Here is a 23,104-nt window from a genome sequence, read left to right on the forward strand (position 1 = left end):
ATTCGCAGCCGCGTGTGCTGAGCCGCTGGGCCAGAGACAGGGTCAGGACCGTAGCTCGGGGGCTGGATCCATGAGGAGAGGCCGGGGAAAGGAGCCTGGCCTAGCCAGGCCCCTGCAGGAGAAGCGAAGGGATGGGTGGGGGCAGCCGGAGGAGCGACCAGACTGGGCCTCGGGGGAACGTAGCTGTGGGGGAGATCTCAGCAAGGAGGGAACCAGCTCACATTTCATGCTAGACGCACCTTGGGACCTAATGCCCAGCTCCCCCAGCTGAGGGATTTAAACCCCCTTAGTCCTCCAAGTATTCTGGGCCCTGCCTGGCCCCCAGGGCAAACTCACGTGTTGCCCCCTATGGGCCCTGGAGGGGGGGGGGGGGCAGAGAAAAGCCATAGCACGGTGCTCTCCGGCCACGCCCCCAATCTGCCCCAGTGCCTGGGGCTGGGGGCAGGACCTTTAAGCCAGTTCCGCACTGGCTGGGCAGGCCCCTGCATGGGGTGAGGGTTGCCAGGTGTCCGGGGGTTGCCAGGTGTCCGGTTTTTGACTGGGCCGTTAAAAGTCCGGTTGGCGCGGGGCTGGCAGGCTCCCTACCCAGCTCACACGGCTCCCGGGAAGCAGCCAGCATGCCCCACAGAAGGCCAATAGCTCGTGTGGTGGGTCACAGCTCGACTCCTCCAGCCGGGGGAGGCGGGGGGGCAGATGCCTCGTGGACCCCAATCGGCTCCAGGTGTCCCCAGCAGCAGGGGAGTTTGGAGAAGAGCCGCCTGGGGGGAGATATAGGGGCTGGGTCCCGGGGAGGGGTTGGGACAGCTGAGGGAGATAGGCAGGGCCCCGGCAGCCACACACAGGGAGGGGGGTTTGACGGGGGGGGCAGAGGGGGCAGTTAAATGCTGCCCAGCCAGCACGGGCTGCTCACCACGGCGGGCCACCAGAAGGACGCAAGGTCCTTTACAGTCAGTATGAGCCCCCGGCTCCGTGCCCGCCGTGATTAGGGGACGGTGCCCCCATCGAGGGTCACTGCAGCCATTGAAAACTGGACGTGGGGCTGGGACTCAGGACTCCTGGGTTCTCTCCCCAGCTCTGGGTTGGGGAGTGGGGTCTAGTAGTGAGAGCCGGGGAGGGGGCTGGGAGCCAGGACTCCTGGGTTCTATTTCCAACTATGAGAAGGGAGTGGGGTCCAATGGTTAGATCAGGGGGGCTGGGAGTCAGGACGCCTGGGTTCTATCCCCAGCTCTGGGAGGGGAGTGGGTTCCAATGGTTAGAGCAGGGGGGCTGGGAGTCAGGACGCCTGGGTTCTATCCCCAGCTCTGGGAGGGGAGTGGGGTCCAATGGTTAGAGCAGGGGGGCTGGGAGTCAGGACGCCTGGGTTCTATCCCCAGCTCTGGGAGGGGAGTGGGGTCCAGTGGTTAGAGCAGGGGGCTGGGAGTCAGGACTCCTGGGTTCTATCCCCAGCTCTGGGAGTGGAGTGGTGTCCAATGGTTAGAGCAGGGGGGCTGGGAGTCAGGACTCCTGGGTTCTATCCCCAGCTCTGGGAGGGGAGTGGGGTCCAATGGTTTGGAGAAAGGGGGAAATGAGAGGCTGGACTCCTGGGTTCAAGACCTGGAGCGGGAGTGAGGGTGGGAAGGGGTCCGGTGGTTCCAAAGTCTAAGGCCGGAAGAACCCCCCGGCGCATCCAGTCTGATCTCCTGTTGATCGCAGGCTGCCCGCACATGAGCTGAAATGAGACCAAAGGGATGGGGAGCCAGGACTCCTGGGTTCTTTTTCTGACTCCTTGCGTGAGTTTAGCCAGGTCACAGACACCTCCACCCCTTCTCTGTGGCTGTCTTTCCCCAGCTGTCACTGCCTGTACTAACCACTGCAATTCTAGCAGCAGGACACACTGGGGCGGGCGGGGGGCCCGTTGATTAGCTCCCCGGCCCCTTTGCAGGTGGACAGCAGCCTGCCCATGCACAGGGCAGAATCCACCCCCCTGAGCCAGACCCATGCCCCACCCCCTCAGCACGGTGGAGAGCAGCCAGTCTGTGGCCCCCTCCTGCTTTGTGGGCTACAGATACAGGCACGTTTCGGGGCAGGAAGTGGTGGCAAAGCGAACATGGGGCTGGCAAGGGGGGGAAGAGAAAACTGATGTTTCAAACAAAATGATTCCCATCGCTGTGCTGCGGGGGAAGGGGAGGAGCTGAACACCCCAGCACAGAGATGGGGAAACTGAGGCATGGACTGGGGAACTGAGTGAGCCTCAGGGTCCCACAGCAAGTCTGTGGCAAAGCTGGGAATGGAAGCCAGGAGCCCTGGCTCCCAGACCCCACTACCCACTAGAGCAGGGGTCGGCAACCTTTCAGAAGTGGTGTGCCGAGTCTTCATTTATTCACTCTAATTTAGGGTTTCGCGTGCCAGTCATACATTTTAACGTTTTTAGAAGGTCTCTTTCTATAAGTCTATAATATAGAACTAAACTATTGTTGTATGTAAAGTAAATAAGGTCTTTAAAATGTTTAAGAACCTTCATTTAAAATTAAATTAAAATGCAGAGCCCCCCGGACCGGTGGCCAGGACCCGGGCAGTGTGAGTGCCACTGAAAATCAGTGCCATAGGTTGCCTACCCCTGCACTAGATCCAACTCCCCTCCCAGAGCTGGGGATAGAACCCAGAAGTCCTGACTCCCCCCCGGAATCCATCAAGCAAAGACACAGGATTCCAGCCCCCCCCCATTTCGATGCACAGCAGAGAACGAGCCCTCGCACGCCCCCTACTCGCAGCCCCTCGCCTAACCCCGGGCTGCGCAGTGGGGCTGGCGCTACGGGCCCTTCCCTGCGCGCCTGGTAGGCCCAGCCGAGAGCAGCTGTGGCAGGGGTGGAACATCCCTGCAATTGGCAGGACACCAAGTATATAGACCGTCCACCCTCCAGCCCCAGGCAGGCTGGCCCTAGGCAGTTTGCCTTGTCTCCAGCCAGCCCCACTACTCCACCTGCTGGGTTTGTCTCCTCCAAATGTTTGGCTGGGCAAGAGGTTAGGGGTCAGCTGTTAGAGCATGCGGCACCAGGACTCCTGGGTTCTATCCCTGGCTCTGAGGGAAGTGGGATCTAGTGGTTAGAGTGTGGGGTGGGGGGTGTCAGGACGCCTGGCTGTTCCCACTCTCAAATCACCTTGCCACCCCGTGCCTCAGTTTCCCCATGTGATTGTAGATGTTTGTCCCACACTGTCAGTGCCAAGGCTGGATCGAGCGGGGTGTTTTCTATTAAGGGACAGGGTGGCTCAGGGTCACCCTGCCTGGGGCGGGGGAGGGGAGCGCCTGCCCCATATCATGTTCTGCACGTTGCTCAGCCATCCTGTGCCAGAAAACATAAACAGCCGTCGAGCCCGGTATGGCAGAAATGTACGAGCCGGCAGACGAGAGCCAGGCACAGGGCAGGTAGTGACTGGAAGCTTCACGTACGTGGCTCTGCTGATGCCCCTCAGTCCGGACCCGCTGCCCCCTGCGATCCCAGCCCTGGGCTCCCCCTTCCCCCTCCTCCTGCCAGTGCCCCTCAATCCCAACCCGCAGTCCCCTGCGATCCCAGCCCTGGGCTCCTCCCTCCCCCTCCTCCTGCCAGTGCCCCTCAATCCCGACCCGCAGCCCCCTGCGATCCCAGTCCTGGGATCCCCCTGGGGGCCGTGCTGCCTTGCGGGAAGGGGCTGGCCGCTGGCCTGAAAAGGCAGGGAAGTGGCGTCTGATCCCCGGGTGCACCGATGGGTCACCCCGGCTTGACGAGGCGCAGAACGCTCCCTTGACTGTGTTTATGCAGCCAGAGCCAGGTCGCCGCAGGCACATTTTCCATTCTGCCAGGTGTCTTGGCACCCGCCGGGCCCTGGGGCTTAAAGAGACACTGGCCCTTTTCCTTCCACCCCATCAGCTGGCCCAGCTCCCAAACTGATCAAGTCGGGGCGTCTGCCCCCCGTGGGCTCCCCATTCCAGCCCAGCAGCCCTGCCTGCCCCTGGGAATGGGGATGCTGGGAACGTCCTCGAAGACTTTCCCGGGGGCCTACGTTTGATGGGGCTCTGCTGCTGAGGGGGAGCCTGACTCCACACGGGGGGGTGGGGTGGGGTGGGGCTCGAGTCTGAGTTGCGCTTGGGCCCCTCGGTGCAGCATGGATGGGAACAAAAAAAAAAACCCCACTCCCCCACAGAATCAGTGTCACCTAGGGTTACCAACTTTTTAATTGCACAAAACCGAACACCCTTGCCCCGCCCACTTCCCCAAGGCCCCGCCCCTGCTCCGCCTCTTCTCTGAGGCTCCACCCCCGCTCACTCCAGCCCCTCTCCCTCTGTCGCTCGCTCTCCCCCACCCCTCACTCACTCACTTTCACTGGGTTGGGGGGCAGAGGGGTGAGGGCATCGGTTGGGGGTGCGGGCTCTGGCCTGGGGCCAGGGATGAGGGGTTTGGGGTGCAGGAGGGGGCTCTGGACTGGGGCTGAAGGGTTGGGAGTGTGGGAGGGGGCTCTGGGCTGAAGCAGGCGGTTGGGGTGCAGGAGGGGATACAGGCTCTGGGCTAGCGGTGTGGGCTCCAGGGTGGGGCCAGAAATGAGGGGTTCAGGGTGTGGGAGGGAGAGCCAGGCTGGGGCAAGAGGTTGGGGTGTGGTGGAGTGGGAGTGAGGGCTTCGGCTGGGGGTGCAAACTCTGGGGTGGGGCCGGGGATGAGGGGTTTGGGGAGGGGGTTCTGAGCTGGGGAAGGGGGCTGGGGTGTAAGAGGGGATTTGGGGTGCGTGCTCCGGGAAGGAGTTTGGGAGCAGGAGGGGGCTCAGGGCTGGGGCAGGGGCACGGGAGGGGTTTTGGGGGGCAGGCTCTGGGCAGTGCTTACCTCGGGCGGCTCCCCACAATTGGTGACATGTCCCACCGGCTCCTAGGTGGAGGCATGGCCAGGTGGCTCTGCGCACTGCCTCCGCCCACAGGCACCGCCCCCGTAGCTCCCATTAGCCGTGATTCCTGGCCAATGGGAGCTGCAGAGCCAGCCCTTGGGGCAGGGGCAGCTTGCGGAGGGCTACAGATTCACATCTTCCCCCTGGCACGCTGGCCTTTGGACCTGCCTCGCCCCCTGTGACCCACCAGCCAGGACGAAAACCATGGGCCAGCACCGGCCTGCAGTTACCAAGGGGTAAATCAGGAGCAATGGGAGCCGGGGGGGCTAATCCCAGCATCACACAACCCAGCGCAGGTCAGGGGAGAGGGGAACCCAGGGCCTTTCCTCTGCCAGAGGCACTAACTCTGATCCAGCCCCAGAGCAGGGGGACCGGCTGGCTCAGTGGGGTGGGGACTGGGACACGGGGCCTTTCCCCTGCCAGGGGCACTGCCTCTGATCCAGCCCCAGAGCAGGGGGACCGGCTGGCTCAGGGGGTGGCCTCCAACTCCCCCATACCCACTCCGGCAGCAGAGGGCACCTGCCTTCCCACCCACACAGGGTCGGCTCCAGGGTTTTGGCCGCCCCAAGCAGCCCCCCCCCCCCCCCCCCAAGCTGCGATCGCGATCTGCGGCGGCAATTTGGCGGGAGGTCCTTCGCTCCGAGCGGGAGTGAGGGACCGTCCGCCGAATTGCCCTCAAATAGCTGGACCTGCCGCCCCTCTCCGGAGCGGCCGCCCCAAGCACCTGCTTGCCAGGCTGGTGCCTGGAGCCGGCCCTGCACCCACCCACCTTGTTGGCCTCCCTTAGCCAGCTGGGTCCCTTTCTGTGGTGACTGCCTCCCTCCAGCGTCCTCCCCTTGTAACTGCAGCCCCAGGTGCCCCTTTCCCAGCATCATAGCAACTAGCTGCTAGATCCAACCCTTCCCCAGTGCAGGGATATTCCCAGGAGAGATTTTCTGAGTCCCCAAGCTCAGGCCAGCTCCCAGGGCCTAGCAGAGCCCACTAACAGGCCAGTTCCCCCCTGTCCCTGCTCTAGGGCCTTTACCTCCCTCCGCACCCCCTAAGAGCTGGGGCTGCTCGACAAGTCTGGCTCCTGGGCATCGTCCTACTCGCAGCTTGGGGCCTAGAAATTGGGATGCGGTTTTGTTTTGTTTTTAAACGTAAGCCCAGCCCTCGTACCTGCCGATTCCAACCCCGCAGGCCCAAGGGAGCGAGCAGGCTGGAGGCCAGATCTGTCAGCAAGGCAGCGCTGGGGCCACCAGGGGAGACTCACTAGGCCCCAAACTGCAGCTTGGCAGAGATTTGTCCATTTCAAACAAGCTCCTAGCGGCAAGTTTTTACTTTTGCCGGCACCTAGGGACAAAGCCGGCTCTTCGCCATGGGCAAGATCCCTGCCCAGCACCGGGACTCGGAGACTTCCAGGCCAGAAGGGACCAGGGTGATGATCTAGTCTCACCTCACACACACAGCAGGCCCCAGAACCTCACCCACCCACTCCCCTAAGCTCTGGCTGAGTTACCGGTGTCCTCACCTCCGGGTTTAAAGCCAGTGCTCGCTTGCCAAGCTAAAGGGGACAGACATGGTCCAAGTCCCCTTGTTGGCCTCTCCCACATGGCGGGAAGGTGCAGTGGGTTTTTCAAGGCAGAGAAGGCACCTGGTATCTTAGCACACCACAAAGGCAACAGAACGAGGCCCTGCCCGGGTGCTGTTTTGGGTCTGCCGCTGGGTTGGATGCCAGGGAAATGAAGCAGGAAGCTGTGGGCACTGAGCTTGGGTCCGGTTACAGGTGATCGATAGGGGAAAGCAGGGATCCCACCAAGGAATGCAGGGGGCTGGTAGGCTGTGGCACAGACCTTGCAGCACCATCGAGGTTAGAAAAAACCCTAGATGTGACAGTAGCACCGAGGGACCCCGCAGCGAGCAGAGGCCGTCCCAGGGCCAGGCGCTCCCAGTCCCCTCAGCAATCAGAGCGCAGATGCAGCAGACACATGGTACAGAACAGCCCCACGCACTCATCGGCAAAGGGGAGCTAGATGGAAATGGACCCAGGTCACCCAGCAACTCAGTGGGAGCTGGGCTTTGAGCCCCACTCCATGGGCCCCCGCTGCCTGCCTCACGTGAGGACTTCCTCCACGGTGACACACACCAGAGCAGCAGTTTTCTAACTGGGGGAGGCGAGCTCTCGGCCGGGGGGGGGGGGGTACGTAAGAAAAATCCTGAGGCGGCAGACAACACATTTCATGTACTGCACAAGTTATCAAACTGGGGGCACGGATTAATGTTCTTGGGGGGGAGGAGAGAAAGCAGTAATGCCAGGCGGGCTCAGGCCAGGGCCTGGCAGCTGGGCTCAGGGTGGGAGCGGCCACTCCACCCCCCGACTCACCTCAGAGGGCTACGTGGCGTGGCTGGGTTGGTGAGGTGCCACCAAAAATTGTAACTCAAAGGGACGTGCTTAGCTCACCTCTGCAAACATTCCTCCATGGCCTCCTGGAGGGGTACCTCCCACAATTTGCAAACCTCTACAAGCCGTTGCTAAATGGAAGACAAATCTGGGGGGGGGCGCATGCAGGGTTTGTGCCCCCCTCCCCGCACATCACCTCTGGCGAAGTCAGAGTTGACTTGCCCAGCCTTAGAGAAGAGAGGGACCTGTGGTCCAACAGCCCTCGCGGCTTCACCGAAACCTCTCACCAAGAGTTTCTCTCCCCCCAGGCTCAAAGCATGAGAGTTACAGGCATAAAAAAAGGGAGCAAAGAGTCGCTCCTGTCAGGCCTCAGCGGTTGTACGCTTGATATCTGCTTTCCGAGCTCTCCAGGTGGCCAGGGAGTCTGCCGGGAAGCAGAGCCAGCTAGGAAGGGAATTTCTGCGGGCAGAAGCTGAATTAAATCCAGGCCGTCTCGCTGAGGCAAGATGAAGACAGGGCTTTGGGGGGGGGGGGGGGGAGAGAGACGATTCAGCAGCATCAGGTAGTCACTGTATTTTATTGGAAAACATTGATATAGTTTTATTTTCACAGCTTGAACTGAACACAACAATCGCCCGCTTTCAGACAGCCTCGCTCCCATCAGCCCCGCGCCCCGGCTCTCCAAATAGGCTTCCCCTCCCCCCGGTTCCGCTCACAGCCCAGGGGCGCTGCCGGTTCCACCACGGGGCACGCTCAAGCGCCCGCTTTCCGGGGCGGCGGGGAAAAAATTCTGTTTTTTTCTGAGCGCCCCGCCCCCGCCTTTTACAAAATTAAAAATAAAGAGAAGCAAGTTGACGGCTCATGCTCTCCGCGGCGGGTTGGCCAGGCAAGGGGGGGGGCTTAGCAACAAGAGCACAGACATCAAGAAAGCAAAGGCAGGTCACCAGGTAGAACAGGGGCCGCGCCGGTGATGCCCACCCAGCCAATGGCAGCTGACGCTCGCCGCGGGTCTTCGCCAATCCCCTCCCGCCCGCTAGCGCTTGCCCGTCAAAAAGCAGCCATGCCTTGCGCAGGGCGGGGACTGGATGGGTTAGCACCAGTATTTACACAGCAGCTCTGAGAGGTGGACAGTGCTTAGGAATCATCGCATGGACATTTACAGTTTGTACAGGGCTACGAGCAAGGAGAAACTAGTCCTGGTTTTAGGATCACGTGTCAAGAGCCAATTTCTTTTTAAGCTTTTTTTTTTTTTTTGGGCTGTTAAACCCCCCACCCCCTTTTCCCCCGGATGGCGTGACAAGGTCTCTGGAACCCACACTCCAGTCTCTGGGATCGTTCGCCGCCCCCTTTCTAAAAAAAAAAAAAAAAAAAAAAAGACGAGACAAGAGGCTTCCCTTCCTGCCGACCCCCTGTCGTTTCCAGGGGCGAGACGCTCTGAGGCCGCGGGGTGAATGCACAGACCCACAGTGCCAGACGCATGCAACACGGTTTAAGTTTGCTCTCTCCGCGGCGTGCTGGGACACCGGCCAGCTCCGTCCGCAGAACAAAGAACCCCCCCAAAGGAACTAAAGACATCTGCAAGGCTGAGATTTCCGGCGGGGGGGTGGGTGGGCTGGGAGGGGAGGTTGGATTAGGGCCAGAGGGATGGGCTGGGTGGGGGAGGAGAGAAAGGGAGGAAGGGGAAAGGGGCAGGAGGGACAGGGCACAATCATGCAGTTTGGGGCAAGTACATTTTTTGTTGCTTAGTCAGATTTCTTCCACAGCCGATTGGAGTTTGCTGAAAGAACCAGGTTACTTAAGTAGAGAGAGAGTGTTGGAGAAAAGTATTGAAGGAGAATGGGCATCACCAGCCGCCCGTCCCGGAGCCTTCACTTTGCGGTCATCATCTGCACGAACTCTGTGTGAGAGAGAGAGAGAGAGATGTGAGGGTACAGGATCAGCGAGCCAGGATCACATCCCCACTCCGCCCTTCTCCAGGGTGTGTTGTGAGCAAGACACGAGAAGTCATTCTTCCGCTCTACTCTGCGCTGGTTAGGCCTCAACTGGAGTACTGTGTCCAGTTCTGGGCATCACATTTCAAGAAAGATGTGGAGAACTTGGAGAGGGTCCAGAGAAGAGAAACAAGAATGATTATAGGTCTAGAGAACATGACCTATGAAGGAAGACTGAAAGAATTGGGTTTATTTAGTTTGGAAAAGAGAAGACTGAGAGGGGACATGATAGCAGTTTTCAGGTATCTAAAAGGGTGTCATAAGGAGGAGGGAGAAAACTTGTGCATCTTAGCCTCTAAGGATAGAACAAGAAGCAATGGGCTTAAACTGCAGCAAGGGATGTTTAGGTTGGACATTAGGAAAAAGTTCCTAACTGTCAGGGTGGTTAAACACTGGAATAAATTGCCTAGGGAAGCTGTGGAATCTCCATCTCTGGAGAGATTTAAGAGTAGGTTAGATAAATGTCTATCAGGGATGGTCTAGACAGTCTTTGGTCCTGCCATGAGGGCAGGGGACTGGACTTGATGACCTCTCGAGGTCCCTTCCAGTCCTAGAATCTATGAATGGGGAGGAAAGGGTGGACTCTCAGCTACAGGAACAGCCCATTAGCCTCGTTCCCCAAAGGGCTCAGGGAGACCCCGTGCTCAGAGCTGTCTGAAAGTGGGGGATGGAGAGCTAAGCACCCCCCGGGGACGAGGGGAATGGGGTACCCCTCTCAGCCAGTCAGATCTCACAGCTCTTACACAGCACTTCAAAAAGGTCAACCTCGGCCCCATCATGGGGGTGGGGCATAAGGAGGAGAAGTGACATGCCCAAGGTCACCCAGCAGGCCAGTGGCTGAGCTGGGACTAGCACCCAGCTCTCCCAAGTTCCAGTTCAGTGCTCAGGTTCTCTGGCACCTTCACCCAATGCAGAAATGCAGCCACCTCTGGGGTGGAACTCAGCAGCTGGAACGGTTGTACAGCAGTGCCAGCAGCTGAGAGCTACAAGAGTCCTCCCATTCTGGACCTGCATTTGCATGATAAGTTTGGGATCGCAGACCTCTTGGGGCATTTTTCAGGCGGCAGGACCGTACCATCCAGGGCCAGGTCAGGTCAATGGTGCTCAACTGCAGGGGACCGTTGGGTTGCCAGCCCCTTGAGGACAATAGCCTGGTGGCTGGTTACACAGGACAGGTGAGGCGTAAAGGGTCGGGCGTCTCAGCATCCCTCTCCGACTCACCTTCATAATTGACCTGCCCGTCTCCGTCGATGTCAGCCTCTCGGATCATCTCGTCTACCTCCTCGTCGGTCAGCTTCTCTCCCAGGTTCGTCATCACGTGGCGCAGCTCTGCCGCGCTAATGTAGCCATTCCCATCCTGCGAGGCGGGGGCAACGGAGCGAGGATTTAGCTCAGTACAGCTGCTCCCCTCCCCCCCCCATATACACGTACCACAGACGTGGCAGCCCAGTGAGCCTGGCACCCACAACACCCTGCCCCTCACCTCCCAGACGGGTGCTCACCTTATCAAAGACCCGGAATGCCTCTCTGATCTCTTCCTCGCTGTCTGTATCCTTCATCTTCCGCGCCATCATAGTCAGGAATTCTGGGAAGTCGATGGTGCCGTTCCCTGGAAAGGAAGTGCTGCCTTTGAGTGAAGGGGACTAGCCGGGGGCCAATTTGCTGAGCTGGGCCAGGGAAAAGCACCAGGGGATAAGGGAGAGGCGGTGCCAGGCCCGGCTTGGAGCCTGAAGGCCTGTTTGTCTGCAGAGCGGACAGCACAGGCAACATGCTCTGGTGGGACCCGCCCCTAAGGGCGGGACAGGAGTTCCGGGCCCATGGGCTGTTCAAGCCGGGGCCTCTCAGCTGAAGCGACCAGCATGGTGGCACCAATCGTTGTGGAACCGGACTGAGGTCCCAAGGAACGGCTGCGAGCAGCCAGAAGCAGGCACCGGCCTTGGGACAAGCTACCTCTGGAAGCCTGCCAGGCCAGGGCAACGGGCACCCGAGAACAGCTGCCCACAGAGCCCCACGGGGACAAGCCAGGATGCATGAGCCAGGTAGAGCACCCAGGACGCCTCGTCCAGCATCTCAGGTGGTGGGATGGGATTGCTCCTGGCCACCGCCCCCTCCCATTCCGCTCCCCGCCAGGCAGACCGCCCTCGGCCGCTCAACGCCCTTCCAGCTCACCGTCCGCATCCACCTCGTTAATCATGTCCTGCAGCTCCGCTTCGGTGGGGTTCTGGCCCAGGGACCTCATCACCGTCCCCAGCTCCTTGGTGGTGATGGTGCCGTCCCCATCCTTGTCGAACAGGGAGAAAGCCTCTTTGAACTCTGCGGGAGGGAGGGAGAGAGCCGCCGCCCGTCAGTGCTTCGGTTAACAAGGCTCCTCCACAGCAGAGGTGGCTAGCAAGGCGCAGCCGAGCAGCTCATGAGACAGGCCCAGCAGAGCGGCCGTTCAGAGGCAAAATACCCAGCACACCTTAATCCTGAATTCCCCACCCCCATCCCCTCACCACTGCTTTCCACGCCAAGTCTGACCCTAGGGTGAATCTGCGTCTGAGCCTCGGAAAGGAGAGTGAATGGTCGTAAGCTGGCTGCTGCCAGAGACGGGACGAGATGGCCCCATGGCTGGTGATTCCTATGCTGGTCAAGTTAGGCCGCTTGAGGGGAGGTCACCAGCACCCCTCAGCCTAGGGATGGTTAGAGAACCTAATGCTAAAGGACTGGCAAGAAGCTAAATTACAGCTATCAGCAGGGGCACCAGGCACCAGCCAGTGGGGTAACCTGCTCTTGCATCCTGTGTCCATCCCGTTCCCCAGTCGTCTCCCGCAGACAGTCCCATCCTGGGATTCACCCCGGGGCCAGGTTTGAATTTTCCAACAAAATTAGCCGGGGACTCTGACAGCACGAATCACGCTGCCGCTAAACCCCAATGACCGGAGGCTGCGGTGGGCCTTTGTCTGTCAGAGGATGGAGATGGATGGCAGGAGAGAGATCACTTGATCATTGCCTGTTAGTTCACTCCCTCTGGGGCACCTGGCATTGGCCACTGTCGGTAGACAGGATACTGGGCTAGATGGACCTTTGGACTGACCCAGTACGGCCGTTCTTATGGGCGAGCCGGGATGCCCCGGGCATAGGCCAGCAATCAGAAACGGGGCCCATTGCAAGAGCTGAGCGGTCTCCGATCCCAGTGTGCAGGCTGACAAAAACCCTAAGACGTGCTTCTCTCCGTGACCGCCACAAAGAGGGGGAACCGCAAAGCCGGCTAGGCACCGAGCCCAGGGAAACAGACTGTCATTAACGAAAGACTAGAACCAACCTTCCGTGCTACTCATAGCAGGGACAGTATTTTAAATCAGATTTTTAAGCTGACTGTCTTTAAGCGTTTAATGGGTTTCCAGCTAGCCGGGGACACAGTCCTCCAGGTAGCGCTTGTTGGAGAATCTCATCTACTGTCTTGCCTATTCGTGCCCCGGCCCCAGCACCAGAACCCCCTTGTGCCTACCATCAGTGACTCCTTAGCTCCCTGTCACGAGGTGAGCTCCAGGAGTGGGGCTGTAAACACTGCAGCCATGAGCGTGAAGACTTGGCAGAATTACAAAGCATCGCTACACCTGAAAGTCCTAGACACAGCAGAGAACCTATCCTCTGCCCTGGAGCATGCTCCGTCCTGCATTGTGGGGAGCATGGCCAGTCATGGGGCCCACTCCCCCAAAAGTCATCTTCACGCCCCACTGGGCAGCATCTGCAGCAAGACCAGAGACTCCTCCCTTTCCCCTGCTCACCCAGGGCACAGGGGGAGGTGAAAAGGGGTCACTACAACTACATTGATTTTGCACTGAAGTGGTGATCTGGGAGACGATCACCCCACTTCATTCTACGTGGGCTCCCCTGTATTTAGACTGAACAGCTAAAACCCTGGATCCGTTCTTCCAGCCCTACACGCCCGTGTCCCCAGTGGGTACGACAGACGAGAGCTGCACCTGGGGACGCTGTGGGTACTGGGTTCCCTCCCCGTTCTTCTGAGCCCTGGGGGCGATCACCACAACACGACACGGTTATAGCAAACACTCAGCTAGGTGGAAGGGGGGTTTAGGACTCACCTGCTATCTGCTCCTCAGTCAGCTGGTCGGCCTAGAAGGAGCAGAGAGAAGTTAGTCACCAGGGCATGGAAACAGTCGGTTGTTACTACATCGAGAAGGCAGCTCTTGGCAAAGGGGGCTGGACTGACAGGCCTGACCGGTGCCCTCCGCTCTGATTCAGGCGGTGGCAACAAAACCACCCCCACCACCTCTAGGATAAGGACAGCACTAGCTCCCCACAGCCCAGCCACTCCTTGATCTCCGTACCGGAAACGGATCACCAGGGCCGTTCCTGACAGGGTGCTGCCTCCCAGGGCCCACGTACGCTGCCCCAACCCCTCAGCAAGGAAGTCAAGGGGGCAGGTGCCACTCGAGGGTGGTAGCTGAACCCCCAGCCACTGTCACAGCCAATACCGCCAGTGTATTTCCAGTTCCACTACAGACTGCACGAGCCTCTGGCCCCATGTGTGAGATGGAGCCAAGATCTGCCTCACAGGGCCTTTAGTTCACTAGGGTTTATACCAGGGCTCGGCAACCTTTCAGAAGTGGTGTGCCGAGTCTTCATTTATTCACTGTGATTTAAGGTTTCACATGCCGGTCATACATTTTAAAGTTTTTAGAAGGTCTCTTTCTAAAAGTCTATAATATATTAACTGAACTATTGTTGTATGTAAAGTAAATAAGGTTTTTAAAATGTTTAAGCAGCTTCATTTAAAATTAAATTAAAATGCAGAGCCCCCCCGGACCGGTGGCCAGGACCCGGGCAGTGAGGGTGCCACTGAAAATCAGCACGCGTGCCATAGGTTGCCTACCCCGGAGTTTATACGGAGCACTGAGTCGAGACATCAGGGAAGGGCAGCGTATTAACAGACAGTCTAGCCAAGCTTCCCGAGCCTGCCAGGATGCCACCAGTCCCAAGCACCCATGAGCTCTCCGCCAGAGACAACCACACCGTGGCAGTAACGCCGGCGGCGCAGCCCTTTGCTGATCCACATGTGCCCGCATCCGGATTAAGGAGAACTCCAAAGTTGCTGGAGCCCCAAAACGTAGAGTTTGTAAAAAAAAAAAAAAGCTCCTGACACAAGGCTGGGGGAAAAGGATTTCAGCACACAGGCCTTTGTCTGCAGTTTTGGAAACTGCAGCACCCAGAGGCAACCACATGAAAACGACTAGAAACGGTGAAATTATTGAGGCTCCATTGTGAATGTGATCTAATCCCTGGCACCAAGGAAGGGAGAACGGTGCCGTGCCCGGGGGCTTTCGGCACCAAGGGTGGGGCAGAGCAGCGATGAAGGTTTCATACGGCAGCCTATCACCATAGCCTCTCGTGTCAAATCAATAGCCGGAGCGAGGTCCCTAGTCGCCTTGCGCCCTTTGGGACAGCGATGCCCTGCTCCAGAGAACGGCTCACCGCAGAAAGCCTCAGGGGAGCAGCCTCCCAGCCAGCCAGGGCAGGAATCAAGACAATAGAGCAATTCTAAAATTGAGTGAAGGGAGGGTGCGAACCAGTAGTTTTCCCAGCTATAGGGGGTGACGGGGGTGGGGTCAGCTCCCCACAGTGGGTCAAATGAGGGCATTCATGCTTGAGGCAGAGACAATCAACTACAGGACCAAGCTGCTCCAATCTCTATCCAATTCCATCTGCTTCCGGCACTGGCATGAGCGCACACCAGGGGACTGGCAAAGGGCACTGGACATTTTCATCTTTGCTCGTTAGCTTGGGGACTGTCGCTCCCCAAAGCTAGATCCAATTCTGCAGCCACCCAAGCTCGAGCCGAAAGCAGGATCAGGCCGTGAGAACCCTCCAGGGAAGATACAGAGCAGCAATGGAGATTTCCGACATCAGGCGGGCATCGAGGTGGCAAAGGTATCTTCAACTGCGGGGTGAAACCAATGCCCATACAGTCACTAAAAATCCCAAGGCACTTTCCACAAGAGACTGCACGTTAGCCCCAACATCCTGGCCCAATTCCAACCAGGCAGATCCATTCAGCCTCCCTAAACTCCCCTGCAGTTTCAGTAGGAGAGAGTTCTCATCTTTCTAGCCTGACCTACTGCGTAAGCATTGCTGAGGCAGTGATGAGACAGGCACATCTTGTAAGACACAGCTCAGTTGAAAAGTGCTCCAGAAACATAGGTGATAAGGATAGAGCAGTGAGCAAAGATTAATTAGTTAGGCAGGAATATCTACCAGTCAACGGAGAAAGGGAAAGGCAGCCACAGCTGACGGCAGTTTGTGGGGGAGAAAACTCCCTCCGCATGGCTTGGTGTGAATGAGGTGACTCCATCCACAGAGGTCCCCAGTACTGTCCCGCTGCAGCGGGGAGAGATTGGAGAATTTGGAGGGCTTCGGGGAAAGGAAGAGATCCTGCATCGCCCCATCAGAAATCATAAAGCGCTGATCAGTCAACACTACTTCTGTAAAGGGAAATCACGCCTCCCCAATCTATTAGAATTTTTTGAGGGGGTCAACAAACAGGTAGACAAGAGTGATCCGGTAGATAGAGTCCATGTGGACTTTCAGAAAGTCTTTGACAAGGTCCCTTGCCAAAGACTCTTAAGCAAAGCAAGCCGTCATGGGATAAGAGGGAAGGGCCTCTCATGGATCAGTAACTGGTTAAAAGACATGAAACAAAGGGATAGGAAAAATGGTCTGCTTTCACAGTGGAGAGAGGGAATTAGTGGCGTTCCCCAGAGGGGTCTGTACTAGGACCTGTGCTGTTCAACATATTCATGAATGATCTGGAAAAAGGGATGAACAGTGAGGTGGCAAAGTTTGCAGATGATACAAAATTACTCAAGACAGTTAAGTCCAAAGCAGACTACAACGAGACAAAGGGATCTCACCAAACTGGGTAACAAAATGGCAGATAAATGCAATGCTGATTAATGCAAAGTAATGCATATAAATGCACATAATTCCAACATTACGTACAAAATGATGGGATCTAAATTAGCTATCGTCACTCGAGACAGATCTTGGAGTCATTGTGGCTAGTTCTCTAAAAACATCCACTCAGTGTGCAGCAGCAGTCAAAAAAGCGAACAGAATGTTAGGAACGGGACGGATAAGACAGTAAACATCACAATATAAAGCCATGGTACGCCCACACCTTGAACACTATGTGCAGTTCTGGTTGCCCCATCTCAAAAAAGATATACAATTGGAAAAGATACAGAGATGGGCAACAAAAATGATTAAGTGTATGGAACAGCTTCCATATGAGGAGAGATTAATAAGACTGGGACCGTTCAGCTTGGAAAAGAGACGACCAAGGGGGGATACGATACAGATATATAAAACAACTGGCGTGGAGAAAGTGACAGGGGAAGTGTTATTACCCCTTCACATAACAAGAACTAGGGGTCACCCAATGAAATTAATAGGCATCAGGTTTAAAAACAAACAAAAGGAAGTACTTCACACAAAGCACAGTCAACCTGTGGAACTTGTTTTCTTGGGACGTTGTGAAGGCCAAAAGTATAACTGAATTCAAAAAAGAATGAGATGAGTTAATGGAAGACAGGCCCATTAATGGCTGTTAGCCAGGATGCTCCAGGACACCACCACATGCTCCGGGTGGCCTTAAGCCTCTGACTGCCAGAAGCTGGGACTGGATGACGGGATGGATCACTCAGTGATTGCTGGGTTCTGTTCATTCCCTCTGAAGCACCTGGCACCGGCCACTGTCAGACGGGATACTGGGCTAGATGGACTATTCCTCTGACCCAGTATGGCCGTTCTTTTCACTGTTCTGATCCTGGCAGGGCCTGTAACCTCACAAGGCAAAAGACCAAAGCTCAATGTGGCACCAGGATCTGCCGACACGCAGGAGCTCAGCATCCTATCCATACTCCTCCCCAAAGAGGAGCCTCCATCCCTTGGACATGAAGTTTAACTTCCTCCTGGCATGCCCATCTGGGTGCTTGCTCAGTGGGTTTCCCTTCCAAGATCCTGTTCAGGTAGGACTCTCTCTCCATTCCTTACTCATGCTGAATCACCCACTGCAGCTTCCTGTTCTCCACTCAGCACTCCCACGGCCAACAAGTCTCCCCGCTTCTAGGGACTACCTACTTCGTTTCTTGTACCCTGCTCTGGCCACTATCAGGGACAGGATACTGGAGCCCCTGGTCTGATCCAGCCTGGCGAGCCCTAGGTTACCAAGTTCCTAAGCGCGTTCTCCAGCACACGCCAAGGTCACATTCCCTCAGGACAGAGTTCCAGGGCGCTTCAACCAAAACCCTGATCAGCTGCTCCCTGTAACTGACGCACCAGCTCCCAACCTCAGTGATTCTCGCCCCTCCCCTTCACGAGGCACCCTCCCCCAACCTTGAAAACCCCAGCAAGGTCCTCCTGCACCCTCATACCAGCCATCCTCCAGGCCATCTCCATCCAACCACGCCAGCCACCCCCCTCCACTCCCAGCCAATCCCTCTCCCTAGCCATCACAGAACTCCCCAAAGTCATCTCCCACTCAGACTTCACTGCCAACCCCATCAGCTCTGGGAGTTCCTCCACCAACCCCCTAGCGCATCTAACCCACACCAAGATGGTCCCAATCCACACACCCCAAAGTCCCATCTCCCCCGTAAACACCCACAACCTCTAGTTCCTATATCCCTAACCCCATTCCCTCTGAGCTCCTTCCCACCCCTCACTTACCTCCAAACCTTCAGAGCTCCAATTACTCCAGGCCCTTCACTCCCCCCTCGCCTACCATAACCTCAAGCCATCCTAGCCTCACACTCTCCGGCTAATCCCCCCAAAACCTCCAAACTTTTCCCCCTTGAGCCAGAGAGCTTCCACCAGGTCACTGCACCCCCACTATATCCCCAAGCTGCACAGATCCGGACCCCTAAGCTTGTCACCCACACTTGCCTATCGGCAGCCCAGCCACCAACCCACCCTGTACAAACCCTGCTAAACCCCCAGATCTTCCCCCTCCACACCCCCACCACAACTCTTCAGTCTCCTTGTGACACCCCTTAAGTGCTGCCCGCCAACCCACCAACCCTCCCACGCCCCAACTCACCTGCCAGACTCTCCACACCCCCTGCCTAACATCCCCAATATCTCTCTCCATGCACCCCGTAACACACAGCCCAGCCTGCCCACCCCCTTCCCATCCCACCCTCCAACACCTAACCCACCCCAGCCCAGCCCCTCCTCCTCACACCCCAACCCCTGCCCCTCTCACTGTACCATCCAACCCCTAGCTCAACTGGCCCACCCCCAAGACACCCTCCCCCCCATCCGCCTCCAGCCCCCCCCACCCTCCAGACAGCCTGAAACTGCCAGCCCACCTCTCCGACACCCCCAGCCCCCCCAAGCCATACACACCACTGTAGACCCCCCACCTGCACCCCCCACACCCAGCAGACACCCACTCCCTCCCCCACAACACCCCCAGTGCCCCCAAACACCCCCACCCCCCTCCTTACAACCCCCACAGCCCCTCCAACCCTAGGACTAGCCCCCTTCCTAACACCCCCCACTCAACCGAGCGCCCAAACCCCTCCCACCCCCCAGCAGACAGCCCCCACCTCGCCCGACACCCCCAGATCCCTCCAAATCCAGAACCCCCCCAGCAGACAGCTCCCACCCCCAGCCCCCTTCCTAACACCCCCCAACTCAACCCAGAGCCCAAACCCCTCCCACCCCCAGGGCCCCCAAACCCCTCCATGCCCTGAGCCCTGCACCCCTCCTTCCTGGTGCCCCCACCCCCGAGCCCTGCACCCCCCTTCCTGGCACCCCCTGCACACCCACTCCCCCTTCCTGGTGCCCCCACCCCCTGAGCGCTGCACCCCCACCCCCTGAGCCCTGCACCCCCCTTCCTGGCGCCCCCTGCACCTCCACTCCCCCTTCCTGGTGCCCCCACCCCCTGAGCCCTGCACCCCCCCGGCACCCCCTTTCCCCTCCTAGGCGCCCCCACCCCTGCACCCCCCTTCCGGGCGCCCCACTCCCCGGGCCCTGCCCCCTCCCCTCACCATGGCGGGGTCCGGCTCGCGGCGGCGGGAGGCTCCAGGCGGCGGCGGCAGTAGCAGCGGGTGGGGGAGGGAGGCACCACCAGCACCAGCCGGGACTCGCTAACCGCTTCACAGTCACCCCCCCTCCGAGACCCCTCCGCCAGCCACTCGCTGCTCTGGCCCCGCCCCCGGGCCCGCCGCAGCAGAACGGGGAGCGGGAGGCGCCTGCAGTGGAGGCCGGACGCAGCCGTCACGCCCCGTCCCGGGGACTATTTTCTCTCTCCGCGCAGGAACACACGGTATGGTCGCGTTACCCATGTGTAGCGCCTTCCCATTGGCCCGGAGGCGGCGGCGGGATGAGAGCGCGGCGCTGATTGGACGCTGCTCACCTGCAATGCGTAAAAATTGGACCGGGCCATGTTAGGGGGAGGGCGGGGGGACGGGGATGCAACCAAGCGCGGGAGGGGGATCACGGGACTGGCACAGCCAGACCAGGGTAGCTGGGGGGAGGAGAGGGGCATGGACACCCCCTTTCCCGGAATGGAACGGCCCGGAGCAGCCCTCCCCAGCAGACAGATGGACCAACCCAGGGGAGTGGGCGGAGCCATGGAGATCACGTGATACACTAGACCCTGCCCCTAATATGAAGCCACGCCCTTATTAACAAAGCAATAGGCCCTCCCATTTTGCCACGCCCCTGAATCTTTTCGCCACGCCCATTCATCTCTATTCTATTAGCCCACGCCCCTTACGGCTAGGGCCGCGAATCAATCAGCTTTGGCCACGCCTCCTCTTAGTACGTCCATAGCATCATCGGCCACGCCCCCAGCTCTCAGGACCACGCCCCATAAATTCTGGCCACGCCCCCACTCCTAATGCCACGCCCATATTATCATTGACCAAATCGCCTATTCTCAGGGCCACGCCCGTATGCTAATACCATGTGTGTATTATCATTGAACTATTTTGTGGGCCCCATCCCCTGTGCTCAGGTCACAAGCCATGGCTTTGTCCCCAGTCGCCTAGGTTCCTGGGTCTCCCCCAGCACCAGGGTGGAGCGTCTACACCGGGGCGGGCAAACTTTTTGGCCTGAGGGCCACATCGGGTTTCCAAAATTTTATGGAGGGCCGGATAGGGGAAGCTGTGCCTCCCCAAACAGCTTGGTGTGGCCCAGCCCCCACCCACTATCCGACCCCCCTGCTTCTCGCCCCCTGACGGCCCACCCGGGACTCCTTCCCCATCCAACCCCCCCCCCCCTTCCCTGTCCCCTGACCGCCCCCGGTCCCCCCGCCGCCCCATCCAACCCCTCCTCTCATTCCTGACTGCCCCCCCTGGAACCCCTGCCCCATCCAACCGCCCCCGGAACCCCTGCCCCTGACTGCCCCCCGCCACCCCATCAAACCCCCCTCTCCTTCCTGACGGCCCCCCTGTTCCCCGCCCTCTGACCGCCCCGCCCCCTATCCACACCCCTGCCCCCTGACCACCACCCTAAACTCCCCTGCCCTCTATCCAACCCCCCCGCTCCCTGCCCCCTTACCGTGCTGCCTGGAGCACTGGTGGCTGGCGGCGCGGGCACCAGGATAGGCAGCCGTGCCGCCCGGCTGGAGCCAGCCACGCCACCGTGCAGCACAGAGCACCAGGTCAGGCCACGGGTCTGCAGCTGCGCTGCCCGGACACCCAGAGCATTGCGCCCGCAGTAGGGAGACCAGACAGCAAGTGTGAAAAATCGGGACGGGGGTGGGGAGTAATAGGAGCCCATATAAAAAAAAGCCCCAAATATCGGGACTCCCTCTGAAATATCTAAGGATCCACTCTGTCCCCCACCCTGACTCTCCCTCCTCAACATCCCCAGCGCCCCCAAACACCGCCACCTCCCCATGGCACCCTTCCACCCAGCAGCCAGCCGCTGACTGCAACCCAACACCCCACTTGTGCTCCCTCCACCCCCCCTTCCTGACAGCCCTCACTCCACCATCCCCGGCGCCACCAAACACCTCCAGCCACTAGTATCCCGCACCCCACCCCCTACCCCCAAACCCCTTCCCAAACCCCTGCTTAGTCTCCCTGCTTCTCTGCATCCCCTTCTCGGCCACTAGGTGGCAGCCAAAGCCTGTGGGGCCTGCATTGACTTCCCAAACCTGCAGCCTAATATGGGGGTGCCGGGTAAGAGCTCCCCTGCCTCCCCCTCCACCTTTCCATCCACAGGATCTGTCTACCTCTCTCTCTCCCTCCCCCCCATCCACGGGATCTATCTACCCCTTTGCAGTACATATCTCATCGGCTTTATTTGTCTACTCTCTATCGGTTTGTTCTTCCTTTCCTCTGCAGCCAATCTATCCATCCTTCCCTCCATATCTATCTGCCATCCTTCCTTCTCTCTGCTGTATCCATCCATCCTTCCTGCCCCAGTATAGGGTGACCAGATGTCCTGATTTTATAGGGACAGTCCCGATTTTTGGGTCTTTTTCTTACATAGGCTCCTATTACCCCCCCCCCCCCCCGTCCCGATTTTTCACATTTGCTGTCTGGTCACCCTACCCCAGGATATCTATTTATCTATCCACCCATCCCTCCCTCCCTCCCCAGTATCTCTCTCTCTCCATCCATCCTTCCTTCCCCCGTATCTATCCATCCACCCACCCCCTGATCCCTCTACTATCTTTCTAACCCAGCTTTTCTCTCTCCAGCAGGCACTGGCACTTCCCCCACCACCACCATACCGGCCCCATCAACATCCCGAATGTCACAGCTAGCTCTGGGGGCTCCTCCCTCTCAGCAGCACCGGTGGTCACTTCCTTTATCCTGTTCGCCCGGCGGGGCCACGTCCTCTAAAACAAGCCCTGGGCAATAGCTCGGCCACCGCCTTGGCCAATGCTGGGGATTGAACCAGGGACTTGAGGTCCTGGCATCTGTTGAAATTGCCAACCCAGGGAAGGGGCCAGCTGTGCTGATGGTTTCTGGGATATAGACACCTGGCCAGGTGGGATCGGGATCAAACCCCCCCCCTTCCCCCCCCCCCGGCTTATTAGCCATGGGGGGAACCAGACAGCAGTGACTTGTGACTGATCTCCGATTCCCCACCCGTTGCTTCCCTATGGATCCTGCCTCTGCTAGGACCCCTGGCACCTTCTCCCTCGTGCCGGCGCTGCAGGCAGGGCAGGTCTCATCCTGCTGGCAGCCAGGGATCCGGTCCAGGTGCCGGTGCTTCAGTTGGCTGGATACCAGCCGCTCCTCCAGCTGCAGCTGGGTGGGGCCGGGGGCGTTAGAATAGGGAACGGCTGCCAAGGGCGGTGCCGCCTCCCTACGGCCTCGCGTCCATGAAACCCTGCAGGAGTTTCGCTGTGAATCAGCAGGAAACACGGCACCGCCAACCTGAATTCCCCAGGGTCTGGGATGTGGGCAAGGAGAGCACAGTATGTGTGTGGCTGCCGCTGCCCTCTGCTGGCTGCAATCAGTACTACCTAGCTGCGTGTCATAGCCCCCATACTGCGGGTAGCTAGTGGAGATTCTCCATCAGCCCACGTAGTTTCAGAGGAGGAGGCCCGCAGTTCTCCCTTCCCCCTCTTACCACTAATTCTTCAGTGGGGTTTAAATGGGAAGGGCACGGAGAGGAGCAAGGCCCAGATTCCTCAGCTGCCTCGCTAGCCCCAAGCGCATCCCTCTGACAAGCAGGGACACGACACAGGCTCCGCTCTCCTCCTGCTGCCTCCCTGCCTTTCCCCTGTGCCTCTGTTCCCCCCGTCCTCATCTCTGCTCCCTCCTCTCACCCTTTACCCTGGGGGTTCCCTGACTCTCCTGCTGTACCATGAGGC

General features: G+C 58.8%; 1 protein-coding gene across 2 annotated transcripts; it reads right to left on the reverse strand.

Moving 5' to 3' along the window:
• Positions 1 to 7,825: 7,825 nt before the first annotated feature.
• CALM3 (calmodulin 3) lies at positions 7,826 to 19,419 on the reverse strand. Of its 2 annotated transcripts, none has more exons than XM_065421022.1 (6): positions 19,314 to 19,419; positions 13,347 to 13,377; positions 11,428 to 11,571; positions 10,761 to 10,867; positions 10,480 to 10,615; positions 7,826 to 9,164 (listed from the first exon to the last, which is right to left on the reverse strand). In XM_065421022.1, exons 1-6 carry the CDS (start codon positions 19,314 to 19,316, stop codon positions 9,136 to 9,138), a joined length of 450 nt encoding a protein of 149 aa, XP_065277094.1. In that variant the 5' UTR covers positions 19,317 to 19,419; the 3' UTR covers positions 7,826 to 9,135. The 2 variants fall into 2 exon arrangements, with proteins under 2 accessions (XP_065277094.1, XP_065277095.1); XM_065421023.1 differs by lacking the exon at positions 19,314 to 19,419 and adding an exon at positions 16,746 to 16,762.
• Between the last annotated feature and the right edge of the window lie 3,685 nt (positions 19,420 to 23,104).

Source organism: Emys orbicularis, chromosome 21 (genome assembly GCF_028017835.1).
Source record: "Emys orbicularis isolate rEmyOrb1 chromosome 21, rEmyOrb1.hap1, whole genome shotgun sequence".
NCBI lineage: Eukaryota > Metazoa > Chordata > Testudines > Emydidae > Emys > Emys orbicularis.

Bases quoted from the DNA above. Each gene is read 5' to 3' on its own strand.
- CALM3 (XM_065421022.1), bottom strand. The intron at 10,868-11,427 runs GTGAGCTGGAAG...CTTCCTTTCCAG, and splicing joins TAACGAGGTGGATGCGGACG to GGAACGGCACCATCGACTTC. The intron at 9,165-10,479 runs GTGAGTCGGAGA...TCTCTCACACAG, and splicing joins CGGGCAGGTCAATTATGAAG to AGTTCGTGCAGATGATGACC.